General features: G+C 40.4%; 1 protein-coding gene across 6 annotated transcripts in view; it reads left to right on the forward strand.

Annotated features, from left to right (window-relative positions):
• LIMA1 (LIM domain and actin binding 1) overlaps window positions 1-21,268 on the forward strand; it is an 88,633-nt gene that overhangs the window by 37,131 nt on the left and 30,234 nt on the right. For all 6 annotated transcript variants that reach the window (XM_077870078.1, XM_077870080.1, XM_077870081.1 and 3 more), the window contains exons 3-4: window positions 8,671-8,716; window positions 16,736-17,200. In XM_077870078.1, coding sequence (XP_077726204.1) covers window positions 8,671-8,716; window positions 16,736-17,200 — 511 coding nt within the window. The remainder of the gene's footprint in view (window positions 1-8,670; window positions 8,717-16,735; window positions 17,201-21,268) is intronic.

The raw sequence follows: 21,268 nt of genomic DNA on the forward strand, positions 1-21,268 counted from the left end.
TCCGATTGTTCATCCTTCATTAAGAAAAGTTGACCCTCAAATCTCCCTGGCTAACTTCCACTTTTTTTTTTCCCCTCCCATTTTTGCTTCTCTGTAACATTTTAGTGGTGAAATAGTTCCAGAGGAAAATACATTGCCTAAAACTCAGGAGTTTCCATTTTCCCTTTGCTCTATTTGAGGGCATACAAGTGAGAGTCATAGCTCAGGAACTCTATTCTGGCCTTAGAAAAGTTTGAGGCACTGTTATTACTCCCAAGATAATTTTAGCATCCTCCATCAGCTGCCTGCCTCACAGCTGAGCATTAATGAGCAGTTGCAAGATTAAATTCTGTGAAGAAGAGGAGCCTGGGAGGACAAGGCAATCTAGGAAGGGAAGAGGGATGATATTTTAATTACAGAAATGTCACTGCAAATTTTTTTACCTGAAATTTGGATCTTCAAAATGCCTTTCCCTTCCCCAGTCCCCCAAAAAATCAGCAACCTTCACATTTTGTAGTCAGAATAATGCTAGTTGCTTTAAATGCCTTTGAGGACAGTCTGAGGCCTGAATCTAACACTGAATTCAGAAGTATGGCACCTCAGCATTTCTTAGCATCCTGGGAGTGCAAACTCTAAAAGTACCAAAGCACTGACTTGGAAGGAAGCAGTGGTAGACAACCTTACCTCACTGTGTATCTACTATTCAGCAATACCTCATTATAACTAAAGGGTAAGGATATTAGAGTGGGAGTTTGAAAACATAATTCAAGACAGCCACCAGTGTCTTGCAGATGCCTCCGTGCTCAAAGGACAGGATTGAAAACGAAAGCTGAGATCCCTGGGTGGCGCAGCGGTTTAGCGCCTGCCTTTGGCCCGGGGCGTGATCCTGGAGACCCAGGATCAAATCCCACATTGGGCTCCCGGTGCATGGAGCCTGCTTCTCCCTCTGCCTATGTCTCTGCCTCTCTCTCTCTCTCTCTCTCTCTCTCTCTCTCTGTGACTATCATAAATAAATTAAAAAAAAAAAGCTAATTAAAAAAAAAGAAAGAAAGAAAATGAAAGCTATTCTGGTCTTCTTTCTTTAAATCTGTATTTCTGTTAAGACAGTAAAGGGAAGGGGACCTTTGAGCTTATTTGTTCAACTAACCACAATGTAAATACTTCCTTGGAGAACAATTGCCTAAGAATAAACTTGTCTGCCGATTGGCTCTGGCTCTCATATATTGTATTATTGCTGTAATATACTGTAGATGATTACCCAGGGGGTGTGGGAACAAGGTTCAAGGCCAATTGTAAGTTCCTTTCCCTCTATAATCCATAGATTTTATATTTTTTTGTATTTCCATTTTTAGGGACTGCCAGACAGATGTATTAGTACAAGTGGGGGAAATATATGTACAAGGACATTTACCAAAGTTCTATTTATAATGATAAAAAACTGGAAACAATCCAAATGTGCATTAAAAGGAGTGTGGGTGAATTAATTATATTTATGATGGAAGAGGATTTCCAGGGTTTCCAAGAGCCTTCTCTGTTTGTAGCCTTTGTCTCACATGACCTCTCAGCACTTTTTTCTTCCTTCATTTTTCCTTCTTTTGTCTTCTCTGGCAGTTTCTTGGTTTTCCTACGACCTCTCTGCCAGGTCCTTGTCATTCTTTCTCATCATTTCTCTCTCCTTTTCTGACTTCTCAGTGTTAGTCTCCAGGACCTCTTCTTGCACTATAAACTCTTCATAGATGATATCATTCATATACTCCCATAGCTTTAATACCATCTGTGGACAGACAAGTCCTAAATTTATATTGCTAGCTCAGATCTCTCTTCTGAGCTCTAGACACATGTATCTAATCACTAACCCAAACTAAAAATGAATGTTTTAGTTAACATGGCTAACACTGAACTCTTGATCTTCCCCATCCGCAAATTTGCTCCTCCTCCAGAATTCCCCATCCCAGAAATAGTAATTCCATTGACTTGGCTGCCAGAAACCTGGGAATCGTTTTTGACTGCTTCTTCCCTCTCCCCTCATTACAATCCTGTTGATTCCATCTCTGAAATACATCTCAAGTCTATTCACTTTTCTTTCTAAGGCCACTGTCCTGGGCCAAGCCAGCATCACCTCCCACTGAGACCACTTCTTTTCTCAGCCCCTCCAGTCCATTCTCTGCATAGCCTCTGGAATACTCTTTTATTTTTACTTTATTTTACATTAGGCTAATTTTTAATTTTTAAATTAGTTGCAGAGGAGGAACTTAGTGATTCATCAGTTGCATATAATAGCCAGTGCTCATTATATCAAGTGCTCTCCTTAATGCCAATCACCCAGTTATCTCTTCCCCCACCCACCTCCCCTCCAGCAACCCTCAGTTAGTTCCCTATAGTTAGGGGTCTCTTATAGTTTGCCTCCCTCTCAATTTTCACCTTATTTTATTTTTCCTTCCCTTCCCCTATGTTCATCTGTTTTGTTTCTTAAATTCCACATATGAATGAGATCATATGATAATTCTTTCTCTGACTTATTTCACTTAGCATGATACCCTCTAGTTCCATCCACATCGTTGCAAATGGCAAGATTTCATTCCTTTTGATGGCTGAGTAATATTCCACTAGATAGATAGATAGATAGATAGATAGATAGATAGATAGATAGAGAAATAACCTACCAGGGCAACCAAATTGAGAAGGCTGTGTGTGTGTGTGTGTGTGTGTGTGTGTGTGTGTGGTATGTATGAAGGAAAGTCTTGTTGAAAAAATGACCTTTAGGGCAGCCCGGTGGCTCAGCAGTTAACGCGCCTTCAGCCTAGGGCATGATCCTGGAGACCCGGGATCGAGTGCCATGTCGGATTCCCTGCGTGGAGCCTGCTTCTCCCTCTGCCTATGTTTCTGCCTCTCTCTCTCTGTCTCACATTAATAAATAAATATAATCTTTAAAAAAAAAAGAAAAAATGACCTTTAGACTGAAATATATATATATATATACACATATATACATACATATATACACACACATACATACATGCATATACATACATACCACATCTTCTTCATCCATTCATCTGTTGATGGACATCTGGGCCCTTTCCATAGTTTGGATATTGTGGACACTGCTGCTGTAAACATTGGGGTACATGTGCCCCTTCAAATCATTATGTTTGTATCCTTTGGATAAATACCTAGTAGTGCAATTGCTGGGTTGTAGGGTAGCTCTGTGGAGGTTCTCAGGAACCTCCATACTGTTTTCCAGAGTAGCTGCACCAGTTTGCATTCCCACCAACAGTGTAAGAGGGTTCCTCTTTCTCCACATCCTCATCAACATGCTTCCTGAGTTGTTAATTTTAACCATTCTGACAGGTGTGAGGTGGTATCTCGTGATTTTGATTTGTATTTCTCTGACATTGAGTGATGTTGAACATTTGTTCACGTGTCTATTGGCCATTTGTATGTCTTCCTTGGAGAAATGTCTGTTCATATCTTCTGTCCATTTCTTGACTGGACTTTTTGTATTTTGGGGTTGAATTTGATAAGTTCATTATAGATTTTGGATACTGACCCTTTATCTGATAAGACATTTGCAAATATCTTCTTCCATTACATAGGTTGCCTTTTAGTTTAATTGACTATTTACTGTGCAAAAGCTTTTTATCTTGATGAAATCCCAATAGTTAGTTTTTGCTTTTTTTTATCCCTCTTGCCTTTGGAGACGTGTTTAGCAAGAATTTGCTGCAGCTGAGGTCAGAGAGGTTGTTGCCTGCATTCTCCTCTAGGATTTTGATGGATTCCTGTCTCACATTTAGGTCTTTCATCCATTTTGAGTTTATTTTTGTGAAGTTTTTATTTTTTATGAAGTTTTTAAAAACATAAATTGGGTCAGTAACCATTCCTTGTACCTAGGATTATATTCAGAATGCTCACCATGGCCCTGCCTCTCTGCACCATTTCTTTCCCTCTCCCTTTCCCACTCTGTTCCAGCAACACTGGAGTTCTTTGTGTACCTTGTATACCGGAGATGCTTTCTTGCCTTGAGGCCTTTGCATGCACTATTTTTTTGTGCCTGGAATGCTTTTCCTGCCTTGTTTTGCCTGGCTAACTCCTCTGATCAAACCTCAGATCTCAGTCTAAAGGTCAGTTTTTCAACAAGACTTTTCTTCAGACATACAACACACACACACACACACACACACACACACACACACACCCCACCCACTGCCTTCTCAATTTGGTTGCCTTGTTAGTACTGTGTTCTTTTCCTTTAAAGGATTTATTGCTCTGTGTGTGTGTGTGTGTGTGTGTGTGTGTGTAGCCTGTGTATATATGTTTTATGCTTATGTTACTGTATCTCTTTTGGTTATTTTACTATTTTTTCTCTAGTGCTTAGAGCATATTGCTTGAATGAAAACTCAAGTATTCGAAAATGGAGAAAGAGAGATGCAGAATAGTATACATAGGGGTGCTTGGGTGGCTCAGTCAGTTGAGCATCTGACTCTTGGTTTTGGCTCAGGTCATGATCTCAGGGTCCAGGGTCGAGCCATACATTGGGCTCCACACTCAGAGAGGAGTTTGTTTGAGGTTCTTTCCCTCTCCCTCTGCCCCTCTTCCCCTAAAATAAATAAATCTTTTTTTTTTAAAAGAATAGTATGTACAATATTATCCCATGCTATTTTTTAAAATTTGTATATTTTGAATGCTAATCCCTTCTCAGATGTATGATTCATGAATATTTTCTTTTATTCCGTGGATTGCCATTTCACTTGGTGGTTTCCTTTGATGCACAGACTTTGTTAAAGTTCATTTTGTCTACTTTTTCTTTTGTTGCCCATGCTTTTATTCCAAGAAAAAATTGCCAAAGTCAACATTATGAAGATTGGTCCCTGTTTTCTTCTAAGAATTTTATAGTTTTAGTTCTTACACTTAGGTCTTTAACTCATTTTGACTTAATTTTGTATATGGTGTTTGGTAAGGGTCCAAAGCCATTTTTTTTTTTGCACCTGGATATCCAGTTTTCCCAGCATCATTTGTTGAAAAGACCATCCTTACCCTGTTAGATGGTCTTGGCACCTTTATTGAGAAGTCTTCGACTATATTACTGGGCTCTGTTCCATTCCACTGATCTATATGTGTCTTTACACCAATATCATGCTGTTTGTTGTGTTTAATTGTGGTAAAATATACATAACATATAATTTTTAGGGATCCCTGGGTGGCGCAGCGGTTTGGCGCCTGCCTTTGGCCCAGGGCGCGATCCTGGAGATCTGGGATCGAATCCCACGTCGGGCTCCCAGTGCATGGAGCCTGCTTCTCCCTCTGCCTGTGTCTCTGCCTCTCTCTCTCTCTCTGTGACTATCATAAAAAAAAATAATAATAATAATAATTTTTAAACAATTTTTAGTATACAATTCAGTGGCATTAAAACACAGTGTTTTTCTTTTCATAGCTGCAAGTATTCCATACATGAACATATTATAATTTTTTAAAAAGATTTTATTAATTTATTCATGGACACAGAGAGGGAGAGAGAGGCAGAGACACAGGCAGAGGGAGAAGCAGGTTCCATGCAGGGAGCCCGACATGGGACTTGATCCTGGATCTCCAGGATCACACCCTGGGCTGAAGGTGGCGCTAAACCACTGAGCCACCCAGGCTGCCCCATATTATAATGGACATTCAGCTTATTTTCAGTCTTTCATTATTACAGTTAATGCTATGACAAATAATCTAATATAAAAGTCATTTGTACTTGTGAGACAAATTCTGAAACACAATCAATGAATCACAACATTTGTGCTTTTGTGATTTTTATAAAATTGACAAAATGCCTCCCATAGAGGTTTTATTAATTTCCCCTTGGCATATTAGCTTTTTAAAAAAAAATATTTTCCGATTTCGTAGGTAAAAAATTTTAGTGTTTGAATTTTCACTTTGAAATTGAACATCTTTTTTAAGAGCCATTTAACATCCTTTTGTGTGAACGGTATGTTTGTATCTGGGCCCATTTCTATTAAGTTGTTTGTGGCTTTCTTTTTCTTTTTTTAAAGATTTTATTTATCTATTTACTCATGAGAGACACACAGGGAGGAGCAGAGACATAGGCAGAGGGAGAAGCTCCCTCCCCACAGGGAGCCTGTTGTAGGACTCAATCCCAGGACCCTAGGATCACAAGCTGAGCCAAAGGCAGACACTCAACCACTGAGCCACCCAGGTGCCCTTGTTTGTGGATTTCTTTTTTTTTTTTTTTAATATATATATTTTTTAACTTATTTATTTATGATAGTCACAGAGAGAGAGAGAGAGAGAGAGAGAGAGAGGCAGAGACACAGGCAGAGGGAGAAGCAGGCTCCATGCACCGGGAGCCCGACGTGGGACTCGATCCTGGGTCTCCAGGATCGCACCCTGGGCCAAAGGCAGGCGCTAAACCACTGTGCCACCCAGGGATCCCTGTTTGTGGATTTCTTATTGATTTGTAAGGGTTCTTTTTAATTTAGGAAAATTAGCTTTTGGTCTTTAATGTAAGCTGCCAGGTATCCTTCCAGCTTGTTACTTGTCCATTATCTTCCATAACCTATTTATGGTCAATGAAATACCAGAGAATTTTGGAAGTCTTCCACCCTACTTTATTAGAAAGCTCTGCTCAGAGTGATGCCTGGCCTGGCCTGGCCTGGTGAATGAGGCACTTCTTAATATCTGATTGTTAAAATTTAAACAGTGACAGAGGGCAGCCCAGGTGGCTCAGCAGTTTAACACTGCCTTCAGCCCAGGGCATGATCAAGACCCGGGATCGAGTCGGGCTCCCTGCATGGAGCCTGCTTCTCCCTCTGCCTGTATCTCTGCCCCTCTATCTCTCTCTCTCTCTCTCTCTCTCTGCCTCTCTCTGTTTCTCATGAATAAATAAATGAAATCTTTTAAAAAAAAAGTTACAGAACTGGAAGAGACCTTAGAAATCTTACACAGTCACTTAATTTTATAGATGAGGCCCACATAGGAGGTAAGCAATGTTACCAGAACCAGGGCATTTTTCTGGCCTTCATTTTTGAATAAGGCTATCCTGTCTAACACACACACACTAAGAAAGGCCTGAGCTTATGAAGGTATTTTTTAATTGAAAGTTGGTTTTGGTAGAGGCATGGGCCCTTCCCCATTCTGCTTTTTATATTTTTTCTCTCACCTCCTTTTCCTTCCCCAAATGTCTTGTGAATTCAGAAATCCTATCTTAAGAGAGAGACAAGCGGCCCTTTTCTGTGGTTGGTCTGGTGCTGAGTGGTGGTCTTGTAGGCTCAAGGAGAGTCACAGGGTAGGGATTCTCTGGGTGATGACCCTTTCTGTGGTTGACTCAGAGGCCCTGAGGATGCCAGGTTAAGGTTGTTCTGGGTAGTCTGGGGATTTGCTGCTGCCTAGACCTCCTAGTCTATCTTTGTCTTCAAATAGAGAAAACATGATCCCCCCCAAAAAAAACCCTTGGGATTTCATTGTTTCTCAGGGATCTTCTGATCCAAGTAATACAAATGATAAAATAAGTAAATTAAAATAATTAAATTATATATCCCTGTTTATCAAATTTAAGATGCCATCCACTGTAGCCCTGCCACTATTTTATGCATCACTAAGAAAAAATAATGCCATTTAAAAGGACCAATGCTTGCTTAGCACATAAACTTTTCTCACTTATCACCCTTATATATACCTGAAACAGTAAAACAGTTTTTCTTTTTTAAAAGATTTTATTTATTTATTTATTCATGAGAGAGGCAGAGACACAGGTAGAGGGAGAAGCAACCCCCCAGTGGGGGCCCTATGCAGGACTGATCCAGGATTTCGAGATCACAACCTGAGCCAGAGGCTCAACCACTGAGCCACCCAGGCACTCCCAGTATTTCTTTAAATACCAAGTCATACTGTATTTCTTTAAAGACATTTTAAGTGGCATTTAAAAGATGTGCAATACCATCAAATACATCAAGCTAAAGTGGTAATACCAACAACTTAGATTAAATTCACACACGTACAGGTAGTATGACTATGCATCATTTGGCAAGAATTTATAAGGTTTCAGAGGCATTAGTGTGGGTGAAATGTGCATCCTGGATCAATGCAATGTTATATCCTTTGACTAATTCTTTTTTATTTTTTAAGATTTTATTTATTTATTCATGAGAGACACAGAGAAAGAGGCAGAAACATAGGCAGAGGGAGAAATAGGCTCCTTGCAGGGAGCCCGATGCAGGACTCAATCCCTGGATCGGGATCACGCCCTGAGTTGAAGGCAGACCTCAACTACTGAGCCACCCAGGCATCCCTCCTCTGACTAATTCCAAAGCACTTTTACACATGTAATCTCAATCTTCCAAGCAACCTGGAAAGTAGATATATAAAGCCATTTTCTAGATAAGGAAACTGAGACTTGCCAGAGATCACAGTTAATGAGTGATAAAAGTGGGACTTAAACCCCAGACTTTCTGCTCTACCCAGTTATTTCCCAGCTTTTGACCTCCTCACCTTGGGTCTTTCCGTTATATCAGACCAGATGACTGGAACAGTGCAGGAAGGGGGCCGCTCTAATTTTGTGCTGCTTCTGACAGGGTTGATTAAAGACACTTGCTGGCAGAAATACATAGGCAGAAGTGGTTTTCTTAAATATTAAAAAAGTAAAAATATAAATTTAATTTGAGGACATTCTCTTTCTCCCCCTCTCCTCTGAAGGTACCAGAAAGCAGCTGAAGAAGCAAACATGGAAAAGAGGAGAAGTGTAAGTATTGAAAAGCTCTGAGGCATGTGGAACTTCCCGAGTGGAGCCTGTGTGGCCCAGCCACCTGCAGCCTCTGTGGGCACCACGTCAGCTGAACTGGGCATTGGTGCCAGCTGCTCTGATCTGTGCACGTTTGACGCAGGAGAATGTGGCTCGGGTGTGGGGAATCTTATTTTTCAACTGAGGTTCTCCTTTTGAACCCTTTTCTCCTTCCCTGAGTTAAATGAAAGATAGAAGGCCAAGTGCTTTGCCTGAGGTTAACAATAGAGTTTACTACTTCTGCTCACAGTAGAATACAGGGTCCCTGAGGCTTCATCCCGTGTTCCAAATCAAACAACCAGAATTTCTGTATTTCTGCATTTAAATGGTAGCAGCTGTGCAGCTGTTGTCCTCCTCTGGGTTCTTTGTTTCAAGCACACTTCTTGACCCCGTCTAGTTAGCAAATTTCTCAGCTGCAGGATCCATCAAAAGCTAAACCCTTAGAACAAGCTCTCTGCTCGTAACCATTCTGCACTCTCCCTGCTGGCTAGCTTCCAGCTGGGCTGGATAATGGATTTCTCTTGAAATCTTACTTGATTTAGTCTTATGAGGGAAAAACTTCACATATTTGGGTAAGAATTCTTTCATTTGACTGGCATTATAAAAATACCCTCCTGGCAGTTTTTAGTACCTAACCTATTTAAATTAGTACATAACATGCCCCTGTCAATTTGTTCTCTCTAAGGAGATAATGCTGACCAGGTCTTAGGCTTAATTTTCCTGTAATTAAAAAAAATGTATTCACTCTGGCACACTGTAAACAAAAGCTACCATCATTTCACTCAACTGCTGGTTTCTTTTCTTTCTTCCTCCTTTCTCTCCTGCCTGTTATTTTTCCCCTGCCTCCTTTCCTCCTTCCTTCCTTTCTTTTGACTCATTCTTTTAGCAAGTATTCACAGATCACCTGCAATGTGCCAAGCACTGTTTTAGGCATAAATACAAACCACATTTCTGCCATCATGGAGTTTACATTATAGTGGGAAGGATAAACAATAAAAAAAAAATTGTGTCAAGTGGTCATTAGTGCTTAGAAACCATGCAGAGCAGATAAGAGGGATAGAATGTAGGGTGGTCCAAGAAAACCTCTGATAAGGGGACATTGGAGCAGAGATCTGAGGATATGAACCAGGGAGAAGAGTGATTCAAGTAGAAGGAAGAGCATATGCAAATGACCTGAGGGAGGAACATTCTTGATGTGTTTGAGGAGTAAGGAAAGTGAAGTCATAGGCACTATGAGGACCTGAGCTTTAACTCTGATCACTTGGGAGTCTTTGGAGGGTTTGTGTGTAAAGGAGTGATGTGATCTGACTTAAATTTTATTTTATTTTATTTTATTTTTTTTTAAGATTTTATTTATTTATTCATGAGAAACACAGAGAGACATGGACAGAGAGAGAAGCAGGCCCCATGCAGGGAGCCCGATGTTTGGGACTCGATCCTGGGACTCCAGGATCACGCCCTGGGCTGAAGGCAGATGCTCAACCACTGAGCCACCCAGGCGTCCCTGACTTAAATTTTAAAAAGAGGTGGAAGGGACTATAGGAACAATGGCAGAAGCATGGAGTCAAATTATAAGACCATTTCAGTGATTTAGCAATGGATTGGGCCGAAGTAGTAGTTATATAAGTGATGAGAAGTAGTCAGGATTTATACTGAAAGTAGAGAAAGAGAAAAATTGTGAATGGCAATAGTGGTTGGAGCTCAAACACCTGGAAAAATTAATTAAGATGGAGACTAGTAAAAGCAAGTTTAGAGAAGGGAAAGTGATAGAAGCTCAGTTTGGGGCATGTTAAATGTGAAATGCCTTAAAACTTCCAAGCGGAGATGTTATATAAGAACTTGTATATACAAATCTGGAACTGGAAGAGATGCAGTCTAGAGATAAGATGTGTGCGCATCAAAGTATCAGTGGTATTTAAAGACATAAGGTATATGAGATCACTTAGGGGTGAATGTAGATAGAAGAGAAGAGGTCTGAGGACTGAGCTCAGGAGCACCTTGATGTTTCAAAGCTAGAGAGATAAGGAAGAACCTGTAAAAGAGACTGAGCAGGAGCAACTAGTAAAACAGCAATAGAAACAAGAGAATGGGTGCCAGAAGCCAAGTGAAGAAAGTGCTTCTAAAAGGAGAGTTAGTAGCAGAGTCAAACACATAAAGAAGTGGGAACTGATCATTGGATTTGACAACATGAAGGTCATTGGTCACCTTGTGCTGTTTGAGAGTGTTAGGATAAAGGCCTGGCTGGAGTAGGTTCAAGACAGTGTAGATAGATTTCTAGGAGTGTAGTCAAACATTTATGGAGCATCTCTTAGGTGCCAAGTGCTGAAGACATAAAGGAATAAGATGTGGTCCTTGCCTTCAAGGAACTGTTTAGAGTTTGGAAAGTAGAGTTTATAATCACAGCACCATGAGTACCATGTTAGAGAAATACTCATGGTATTAGAGAATTTAGGAGGAACTCACAACCTGGACTATGCCATGTCAAGAAAGGCTTCCCAGAAGTGTGCCTGACTAAATCCAAAGGACAGATAGGAATTAGCTAAGCAAAGGAGGCAAAAAAGTGGCAAAGGATGTGACACATGCACAGCTTAGACACATGAGTACAGGCACATTTGACATTTGAAAAGATGATTGTCACATTCACCAAGATAGAGGATTCAGGAAAAGAAACAGATTAAAGGGTAAGGGGTAAAGAGAAGAGAAAGGAGACTTCAGCCTTAGACAAGGATGAGTTTAAGATGCTTCTAGGATTCTCAAGTAGAATTCCAGGTAAAGAGAGAGATCCGGCTAGAGTTATAGGATGTGAGTCATCAATAGGCAGCTGGTGGGTAAAACCAGAAGGTAGATGACATCACCTGCAGGGAATATGTAACTGAGCAAAGAGGACCTAAGATGGAACCTTGAGGGACCCCAGCATATGTGATAGGGGTGGCGGGTCAGAGGAAGGGAAACCTGTAAAAAAAAAAACTGAGGAGTGGCCAGAGAAATGGGAAGAAATCTAGAAAAATAGGGGTATCTCACAGAAGCCATGAAAGGAGAGAATCAAAAGGGAGGAGTAGTCAGTAGTGTCAAATGCTATAGAGAGAGCAAATAAAATAAAGCAGAAGTGTCTGTTGCATTTGCCAGTCGAGGTAAAAGGATGTGAATAGGTAATTAAAGAAGAAATAATAAATATATGAAAAAATGCTTAGTCTTGCCAATAATAAAAAAATGAAGTAACTATGAGATATAAATTATAATCTAAACAGTTGGCAGCTTTTTTATTAGATAATATTCAGTATTTGAGGAAATATGAACTCTCATATGCTGGTAGTAATAGTATGGTAACCATACTAAAGTGTTCTGTATCTTGCTTTTAAGCACTTAATGTGCTTTTTTATATCTTCTCATTTAAATATACATATTTATAATATCTAAATATATATATATGTAGTATATTAAATAAAAGGGGGAAAAAGTTGAGAGCATATGCACCAAACTATTAGCAGTGGGCATCTAGGTGGAAAGGGGTAGGGAAGTCAAATAGGGAAAATTAGAGTATATATTCAGGTATCTGAACATAGGGAAAGGGAGAGAGACAATCTCAAGCAGGCTCCACACCCAGCACAGAGCCCAACTCCAGACTCAGTCCTACAACCCTGAAATCATGACCTGAGCTGAAATCAAGAATCGGATGCTTAACCTACTGAGCCACCCAAGCTCCCCTTTTATTACTTTTGTAATTGAGAAAATAGTAATTTAAAAACAAGATAATAAAATGAAAATGTTAAAGAGGTAATGGGTGATCTTGACTAGAGCTGCTTTAGAAATGTTTAGGCAGTAGAGTCAGTATGAATGGAGAACGAGGAAGTGGAAACAGCAAATACAGAGAGTACTTTCAAGACCCTTAACTATAAAATCCAAGAGACAGCAATAGCTAGAGGAACACACAAAGTTCAGGGAGGATTACTTTTTTTTTTTAAGCAAACTTTCTGAAATAATTTCAGATTTACAATAGAGTTTTTAAGATAGTACAGAGAATTCCTATATACCTCCATCTATCTGCCCCTAATGTTAACGTCTGGCACAACTCACAAACATTTATCAAAACTAAGAAATTACCCGGTGTAATCCTATTAACTAAACTATAGAATTTATTCAGATCCACTAGTTTTTCCACTAATGCCGGAGGATTGCTTTTAAGATCTACTAGAAGCCTGTATTGTCTCCTGACGAACAGGGAGAAATATCCATATAAATTTATAGAAGTGACTGACCAGATGAAAGAATACTTACTTATATTTTGCCATGGAAAGCAAGTTAGAGGAACATTCAGGAGCAAGTAGGTCATTTATTCCTTCAGTAAATAGTGGGATCAGGTTACATGATAGCCTAGATTCCCAGAAATTTACTTCCTTCTTCTCCCTTTCTCCCTTTTTCTTTCTTTTTCCACTTACATATAGGAAATGGAAACAGACCATTAATACTGCCATCAGTGTATTTCAGGATTCCTTTCAAGCATGCAATATACCACTTCTTGAAATCTGTGCTGTTTGGGCACTCCTCTCCAGAATGACTGGATACCACTTTTCTGAGAAGCTCTCAGGCTAGGAATTTCTTCCCTTCCTTGGAGGCTGTACATTCAAGTAGTCCATGTTTCCAACTGCACTGCTATCTCCTACCCAACATCATCCTGCTTTTAAGATGAAGATACCCTTGCCAAAGTTTCAACACTAAAGCTCATTTGACCCAGCCTCTTCATTTTAATGTTGGAATAACTGAGAACCCAGATAGAGGAAAGGACTTATCCAAGATTATGCATCTCAGATGGACAGTGCTGGGACACGTCCCAGTACCAAATCACATGCTCCTGCAGAAAGGACATTGTGTTGCATTTCCAGGTTGTATCTAATCTTGATTCAGGCAGCCAATTATGGTCCAGAGGCAAATGTGCCAAGATTCCCAGCCTTGCTGGGTGGAATAAACCACATACTGGATGTCGCTTTGAGAGAGAAGGCTGGAGTACTGTAGCAGCCAATGGGCCCTTGAAAACTTGCAGTGTCAGTAATGTCCCACTGCCTCTTCTAGGAAGAGGGAAAAAGTTAAAACCAACTAGAATATCACCTTATTTTGTGCCCCACACTCCCCACTCTGGAACAGTGGAGATTACAGAGAGAAAGAAAAATAAGAGATCGTAACCCAAGTTCAGGATTTGGGAGATGACTGGGTACTGTAGTTGGTTGATCATCATGAGGTATGGCTGGAGGTGTAGGAAGGACCACACACTTAATATTTATTGTCAACACTTATAGGGTGCCTATTTATGTCACATACTATACTACATGCTTTAATATAGTCACATCTGTTCTCTACAATAGGCCAGTATGGTGGGTTCCAGAAATTAAACATGCCCAAGGTCACTTGGCTGGGTAGAGCTGGATTATACTAGTAACACATGTTCATTGTAGAAAATACAGATAAAGAAGAAAATAGAAGTGACCTGTAATCTCTTCTCCAGTGATAACCCAGGCCATCTCAATATAATATTCTTGCCATTGTGCAATCCAGACCGCTTTTAAATATTGCTTTTGTTCTGTACCTCTTTCTTTTTTTTTCCTTCCCCAGAAAAATTGTAATCACTGCTTCTTCCCCATTTTTCCTGCCTTAGGTCCTAAAGACCTACACAGCTGGTGTTGCCTGGGTATGCTGCCAAGAGTGATTTCTGGGTATGGGGCCTTTAATGCTGTCAGACCACACAGCCCTCTTTGTCCCCACTTACACACTTTTGAATGTGTATCCTTAATAACTACTTTTAATAAAAGAGCACATTTACTCCTTGTTACAATGCCCCCTAAGGGATGTCCTCCACCCAGTCCCTTTGTGGAACACTGCTGGTACTCCATTCCATAGATCCCTCTCTTCCTGATCATCATCAAGTAAAGTAGAAATGACCATTTTCGAGCTGCTTACAGTAACATCAAAAAGTTTTAATATTCTGTAGAAGATTTTTGTGATATGAAGATGACATATAGTTTTTTATTCATTTGTATTACATAATGAATACACATTTATTATAAAAAGAAAAGAAATACAGATGCCCATAATCCATGATCCAGAGGTAACCTATTAACATCCTGATGTCTTTTCTTCCAGAGTACTTTTCTACGTTTATATTTATAAATATGCAGTTGTATTATAAAATGGGATTATGTGATCTTAAAGTTTGCTTTCTCCACTCAAAAGTATCTTACAAGCATTTTTCCATGTCAATAAATATACTTGGATCACATGATATACATGTTATCACATGATAACAGAGAAAAGTAGCGTCCAGTAGCGTCCAGTTACCAAGGCAAAATGCCACTTAGGGCTCCTATGTAGGCAGGGCTAGCGCAGGGCAGGTGAAGTTGGAGACCCAGATGATTCATCCACTGTGTGGCAGGAGGTAGCATCCAGCAAACATGCTGCCAGTGATAAGGCAACACCAGTGTCCAGAGCAGTTTGCTTTTCTAACAAGAAAACTTTTTTGTGCTTCTTGTATCTCTGATCCTTCTATGCTTACACCAATGAGTTATCTTTTCAGTAAAGATTTAAACGCTAAAATTAAGCGGTAGTTCTCTGTACGTTTTTTCCAACGTTGGTGCTATTTGATGAAGTAGCTCATACAGTGTATTCAGGAGAGTAATAGAGTGAGAGACTTAATTCCCAATATAGCTGCTAATCCCGTTTAATTCCCGGAAGTCTTTCAGTCCTAGGTGGTTTGTCCTTTCTTTCTTAGTTGAAAGACGTGAGTCACAGACCACAGGAACGGAGGGTACGAAGGTATTGGAGTTCGTGGTTTGTTGGGAGGTGGTGCTGCTCAGTTTATTTATAGGAATGCTTTCAGAGTATGGGACACTGAATTTAGTTCATCAAGCATGTTTCCTCTGTTATTGTGGCAGTTTCCAGGTTGTTTGCAATCTTATATGTATAAATTAATTCCGTTTTGACCCAGGTGAAAGTGAACTCCCTTAGATGTGTCAATGTGTGTCCTTCAGTCAAGAAGGTGGGTGATGGTGTTTTCATATGAAGCCTGGATATTTTTCTACCAGAGGATCTGTGAAATAGCAAATTTTCTGATAACTGAGAATTTATACATGGATAAACGTGTAGAGAAGAGCAGGGGAAAAGAGGATTAGATTCTTATGTAAAAATAAAAGTTGGGATCCCTGGTGGCGCAGCGGTTTGGCGCCTGCCTTTGGCCCAGGGCGTGATCCTGGAGACCCGGGATCGAATCCCACATCGGGCTCCCGGTGCATGGAGCCTGCTTCTCCCTCTGCCTGTGTCTCTGCCTCTCTCTCTCTCTCTGTAACTATCATAAATAAATAAAAATTAAAACAAAAAAAATAAAAGTTGACTGACTTTTCATATGCATGTAGATTATGTCAGATATGATGAAATATCATTGATGCAAATACACGTAAAAATCTGGTGAGTTCTTTAAAGTTCTACAAATAGTTTCAATCTTTGATGATACTGCCCACAAGTAGGGTATTGCATAGTTTCAGCTATACTTCATCTTTGTCATATGTAAAAGAAAAAAAAAAAACAGGATTCGCCATATAATTTTGTGATTTGTGTTAATGCACATTTGCAGTGTTTCAAGTACCTAATATTTTGCTTTCTCTTTCTTGTTTTTCTTATTAATCTTTGGATTAAAAAAAATCCCTTGTCTCCCATGTAACTATCATTAGATCTGGGCTCTCCTTTCTTCTCATTTTGTCCTTATAAGGCTATCCTGTTTTATCACTTCCTGCTTCAGCTCCTGACTTTTTCTCTCTTCCCCTCTCCCTCTCCCGGGGTGGATGCTTTCTCCATGTGGCAGGGCTGTAACCATTCACAGCTGTCTGAAACGCCAGTGGACCAGGAGCAGCTTAGAGTTTTAACTTTCATTTTGCAAAGAACATGTTTGAATGTTTCAACAGGCAAGTTATAACTGGCACTTACCTCTTGTTCTTCTAGAACACTGAAAATCTCCCCCAGCACTGCAGGAGGGGGATCCTGACGGTGTTAAAGAAGAAGTGGGAGAACCCAGCACTGGGAACAGAGCCTCACCCAGACTCCCTGCGAAACGGCAGCACTGAGGTCAGACCCGGAGGCGACCATCCTCCGGGTGAAGTGGCAAGAAGCTCTGCCTCTGAGGCCGAAGCTGACCAGGAAGAAAGAGCCCACCCCAGACCTAGGCACGGATCACCTCCTGAAGCCCTAATTCAGTGTCCGTATCCCCGCACTGAGGGCAGTGAGCATCTTAAAGACCCCTCGAAAGAAAGTAAAAAAATGGAAACGTGTGTAGGAGAACCCAGGCATGAAGTAGGAAAACCTGAAATCAGTGAAAACACAGAAGGCGCAAACAAAATAGAGAAATACAATGTTCCGCTGAACAGGCTTAAGATGATGTTTGAGAAAGGTGAACCGACTCAAACCAAGGTAAGGACTGGGCCGGTTTCAAACCTTGAGAAAGCCAATTCAAGTAACGAAACAAAGCTTTTTTTCTAATCTAGACAGTTTGAGTGGTGGTCAGTATGTCTTTTGATTCAAACTTCAAGGAATTAACTAACAGTCTCGAGTTATTTACATGGAGGCTAAGATCTGCGGGTCTCTGACCCAGTTTCCCGTGAAATCAAGCACATACTGGGATTCAGGTTAGTATCTAGAAATGAAGGCAGTTTGGTGCCAATTGGATTTTGTGTTTTTGTACGCTTGCCCTTTTAATTTATCTTCCTGTGCCTTTTGTCATCTGTAGCTTTGGGGGTGGAATTACTGCTGAATCTTTCTCTGCTTGGACACAGCTGCAGGCTGAGTGTTAAGGCCAGAGTTTAACATTAAGACTGAGGCTTACTTGTCTCTATGCTAGCTGACTCCTTCTCTTCTCAACTTCCTCATCTGTGCCTTCCAACAAATGTTTTCTATCAGCTAAAATCCTCTCCCAGGCAAAATCAATGAGGATAGCCAGACTAGCTGTAGCCTTCAGGAGTTTTGACTTGCAAATGCACAGGGTTGCATTTTCCTACAACTGCTAATGAAATTTGATCCTTCGTGTGGATTGCAGACCGGGTACCCAGAGGGAATTACTTAACTAGAAAATGAGTTACATATGCTGGTGACTTATAACACAGTCCAGGGATGGCTGAACTGGTAAATTTTTCCAGTTTTCTCATACTTTCCTGCATATCTGGCTTTGTACATGGGGATGGTTTGTTATAACAGTCATTATAATGAAATAAACAGATCTGACAGGAAGCAAAGCCATCATTTTCTCTCGATTCCATCTAGATGGGAAAGCTGAAATTTTTTAAGCTAAATATTTGGCCCAAATCCCTACATGTGTGAAGTAATGGTATAAGACCTTCTTTCTGAGACAAAAATTCGATAACTCGTCTTATAATCATCGGTTAAGTCTGACGTGATTTAGTTAATCTCCTCCCATCACTTGCGGTGCCTATTGCTTTCCTGCCTAGAAAAAAGTTCTTGGGTGTTTAAAGGATCATCTATTTCGAGGATGTAGTAAGAATTTTTAAAGGTCTGCAAGCCTAGAACTCTTTCCTGTGCCTGAGTTTTAGCTCTATTTTAACACTGAAACCAGTTGGCAAGAGATGTAACCACAAAGCAGTTTTATGACTTTTCTTAAACTCTCATCCCTCTCAATTTTTAGCCCTCTGGGCCTGCCAATTCCTTTCTCCTTTAGAGTCTTAATAAAACAAAAAAATTTTTTAGTTTTCTTTTTCTTTTTTCTTTTTTTTTTTTTAATTTAAATAGGAAGAATTTTAAGTGGAAGGGGGAAAATGTCAGAAATCCTAAATAGAGAGGAAGGGGTTTTGTTGTGACTCAAAGCACCATTGTAAGCCTCCTCCTCAGAGACCCTGTTAGGGGCAGGACGGCTGATGTCATGCCAGCACACACAATGTCGATTCAGTGCAAAAGCCTAGTGCATGTCGAAACTGGCCTAAGGTAGGAAATGACTGGGATTGCAGCAAACAAAAATGCTGATTATGTGTAAGGATCTGGTGAGAGACTTTTTTTTCTCATAAATGTCTGATGAGAGATGGGTCAGAACAAGCCTATCACTTTGTGGCTGGTCAGAGTGAGAAAGAGTCCTCATATAAAGATCCTTCTAGATTTCTAATAGCACTGGGCAGGCAGCCTGATTTTTAATGGTATAGGAAAATAGGGGCCGAGGGGGGTGTGTCTAAGATTGACCTGGGCTTTTTTAGGTGCCTTTTAAAACTTCCTTATTAAATAGGCATTTGTCACTTAATGGACTGCTTAGTAAAACAGAGCTGCCCTTGGTTTTATAGCTGTTCCTAAATAAGCATCATTATCCATGTTAGAAATTGCTTAGTTTACTTTTAAAAAGTTTTCATCTAATATATTTTTTTTAATGTTTAAAAAAGTTTTGTCTACTTTAGCTTAAGGAATAACTAGTTTGAAACTGCATTGTGGTTATTGTTAACATAATTTCAGCTTTAATTAACATGGATACTGCTTTTTTTTTTTAAGATTTTATTTATTCATTCATGAGAGACAGAGAGAGAGGGGCAGAGACCTAGGCAGAGGAAGAAGCAGGCTCCATGCAGGGAGCCCTATGTGTGGGACTCCAGGATCACGCCCTGAGCTGAAAGGCAGGTGCTCAACCACTGAGCCACCAAGGCGTCCCAACATGGATACTGCTTTAATCGGGAAGTTCTATAGCTGGATCTTTGGAAGGACGCTCTAAGAAATATGGGAGGGACACTAGAAATCTTTTTAGGAGCTAGAGCCTACAAGAAGGAATGTATATTTCAGAGCTAACAAATTAGTACCTTAGCGAGACAAATAGAGTAGGTACAAATTGTGTGAAACTTTGGTTCCGTAATTTTAGAGAACTGGACTGAATCTGAGCTGGGCGGGTCTGAGAGCACATAGATAATGGAAGTAAAAGGTCTAATGTCAAATCCTCCTAAATCTTTTTATCAGTTATTTACAGGAGACAAAGTTAATTGGCTTGAGCTGCCAATTCTTAGTCTCTCTTGCTCCCTTTGCCTGAGATGGTTTCTCTTCTTGTCTACTTTCCTTCCTGGTCTCTGCCCTCCTGTTTTTTTCCTCTCTCTTTGTGAAAAATCTCTTTCCATGACACCAAGAGGTGAATCCCCAAACTAGATTCTTTTTTTTTTTTTTAATTTTATTTATTCATGAGAGACAGAGAGAGAGAGGCAGAGACACATACAGAGGGAGAAGCAGGCTCCATGCAGGGAACCCGACGTGGGACTCGATCCTGGGTCTCCAGGATCACACCCTGGGCTGAAGGCAGCGCTAAACCGCGGAGCCACCGGGCTGCTCCCCATACCAGATTCTAATCCTCCATTCTTAACCCAAGCTTCAGACTCATCTTTTTGGTTGCCTGCCAGATCAGACATCGCTCTTTGAAAATCCCTTAGGCACTCACATTTAAGAAAGCTAAAAAAGAATCCATTGTCTTTCCTGCTTTACCCCCGTGTACCTTAATACATCTCCATGCACCAAATCTCCTTGTCAGTAAAACTTGGAATCAGTTCTTCCTTCTGCCTGCCTCCTCTCCCCAGTCACTTACTAAGTCATCTTAATAAGCCTACCCTCCACACATCTCTCAAGTATGCGCCATTCAGTCTGGTCCCATAATATTGCTATGACCTCTATCCAGCCTCTTTTCTTTCTTCACATCCATTCTCTACACTCTTGCGATTTATTTTTCTAAATAGAGTTGTAAATTTGTTGACTCCCTAGATCAGGAACTTTGATGCCCCAGGGTGCCTGGGTGGGACAGTCCATTAAGCATCTAACTCTTGATTTCTGTTCAGGTTCTGATCTCAGGGTCATGAGATCGAGCCCCATTTTGTGCTCCATGCTCAGCCCAGAGTCTGCTTAAGATTCTGTCTCCCTCTGCACCTCCTGCTCATTCTCCTCTCTCTCTCTCTCTAAAATAAATAAATATATCTTTAAAAAAAGAAAAGAAAATTTGATGCCTCAAAATTAATCCATATTCAATATTTGGTTCTTCCACAGTCTGAGCTCAACTTACCTTTTAGTCTCAGAGCAAGTCTTATACTTAAACCCTGGATCACTCCCCACTCTCTAAATCATTCACATCTATCCCCCCATCACTGACTTCTGAAATCTTACTCCTCGAGGTCTGTTAAAACTGTGAGAACTTACCTCAGTTTCTCTCAGATTAAATTAACCCTTCTCACTCTGCTATAGAATTTTCTTTTTACTTCTGTTTGGGCATTTATATTATGCTTCCCTTAATAATCATGTATAAATCTGTATACTCCTGGGGTCCTGAGTGGCTCAGTCAGTTAAGTATCTGAGTCTTGATTTTGGCTCAGGTAATGATCTTAGGGGTCATGGGTTCAAGCCCCCCCCCCCCCCGTTGGGCTCTGTGCTAGGATTAGGGTGTCTGCTTGTCCCTCACACTCTGCTCCTACTCCCCTCTCCCCCATGCTCTTTCTGTCTCTAAAAAATAAAATATTTTTTAAAAAT

This window comes from Canis aureus, chromosome 25 (assembly GCF_053574225.1).
Source record: "Canis aureus isolate CA01 chromosome 25, VMU_Caureus_v.1.0, whole genome shotgun sequence".
Taxonomy (NCBI): domain Eukaryota; kingdom Metazoa; phylum Chordata; class Mammalia; order Carnivora; family Canidae; genus Canis; species Canis aureus.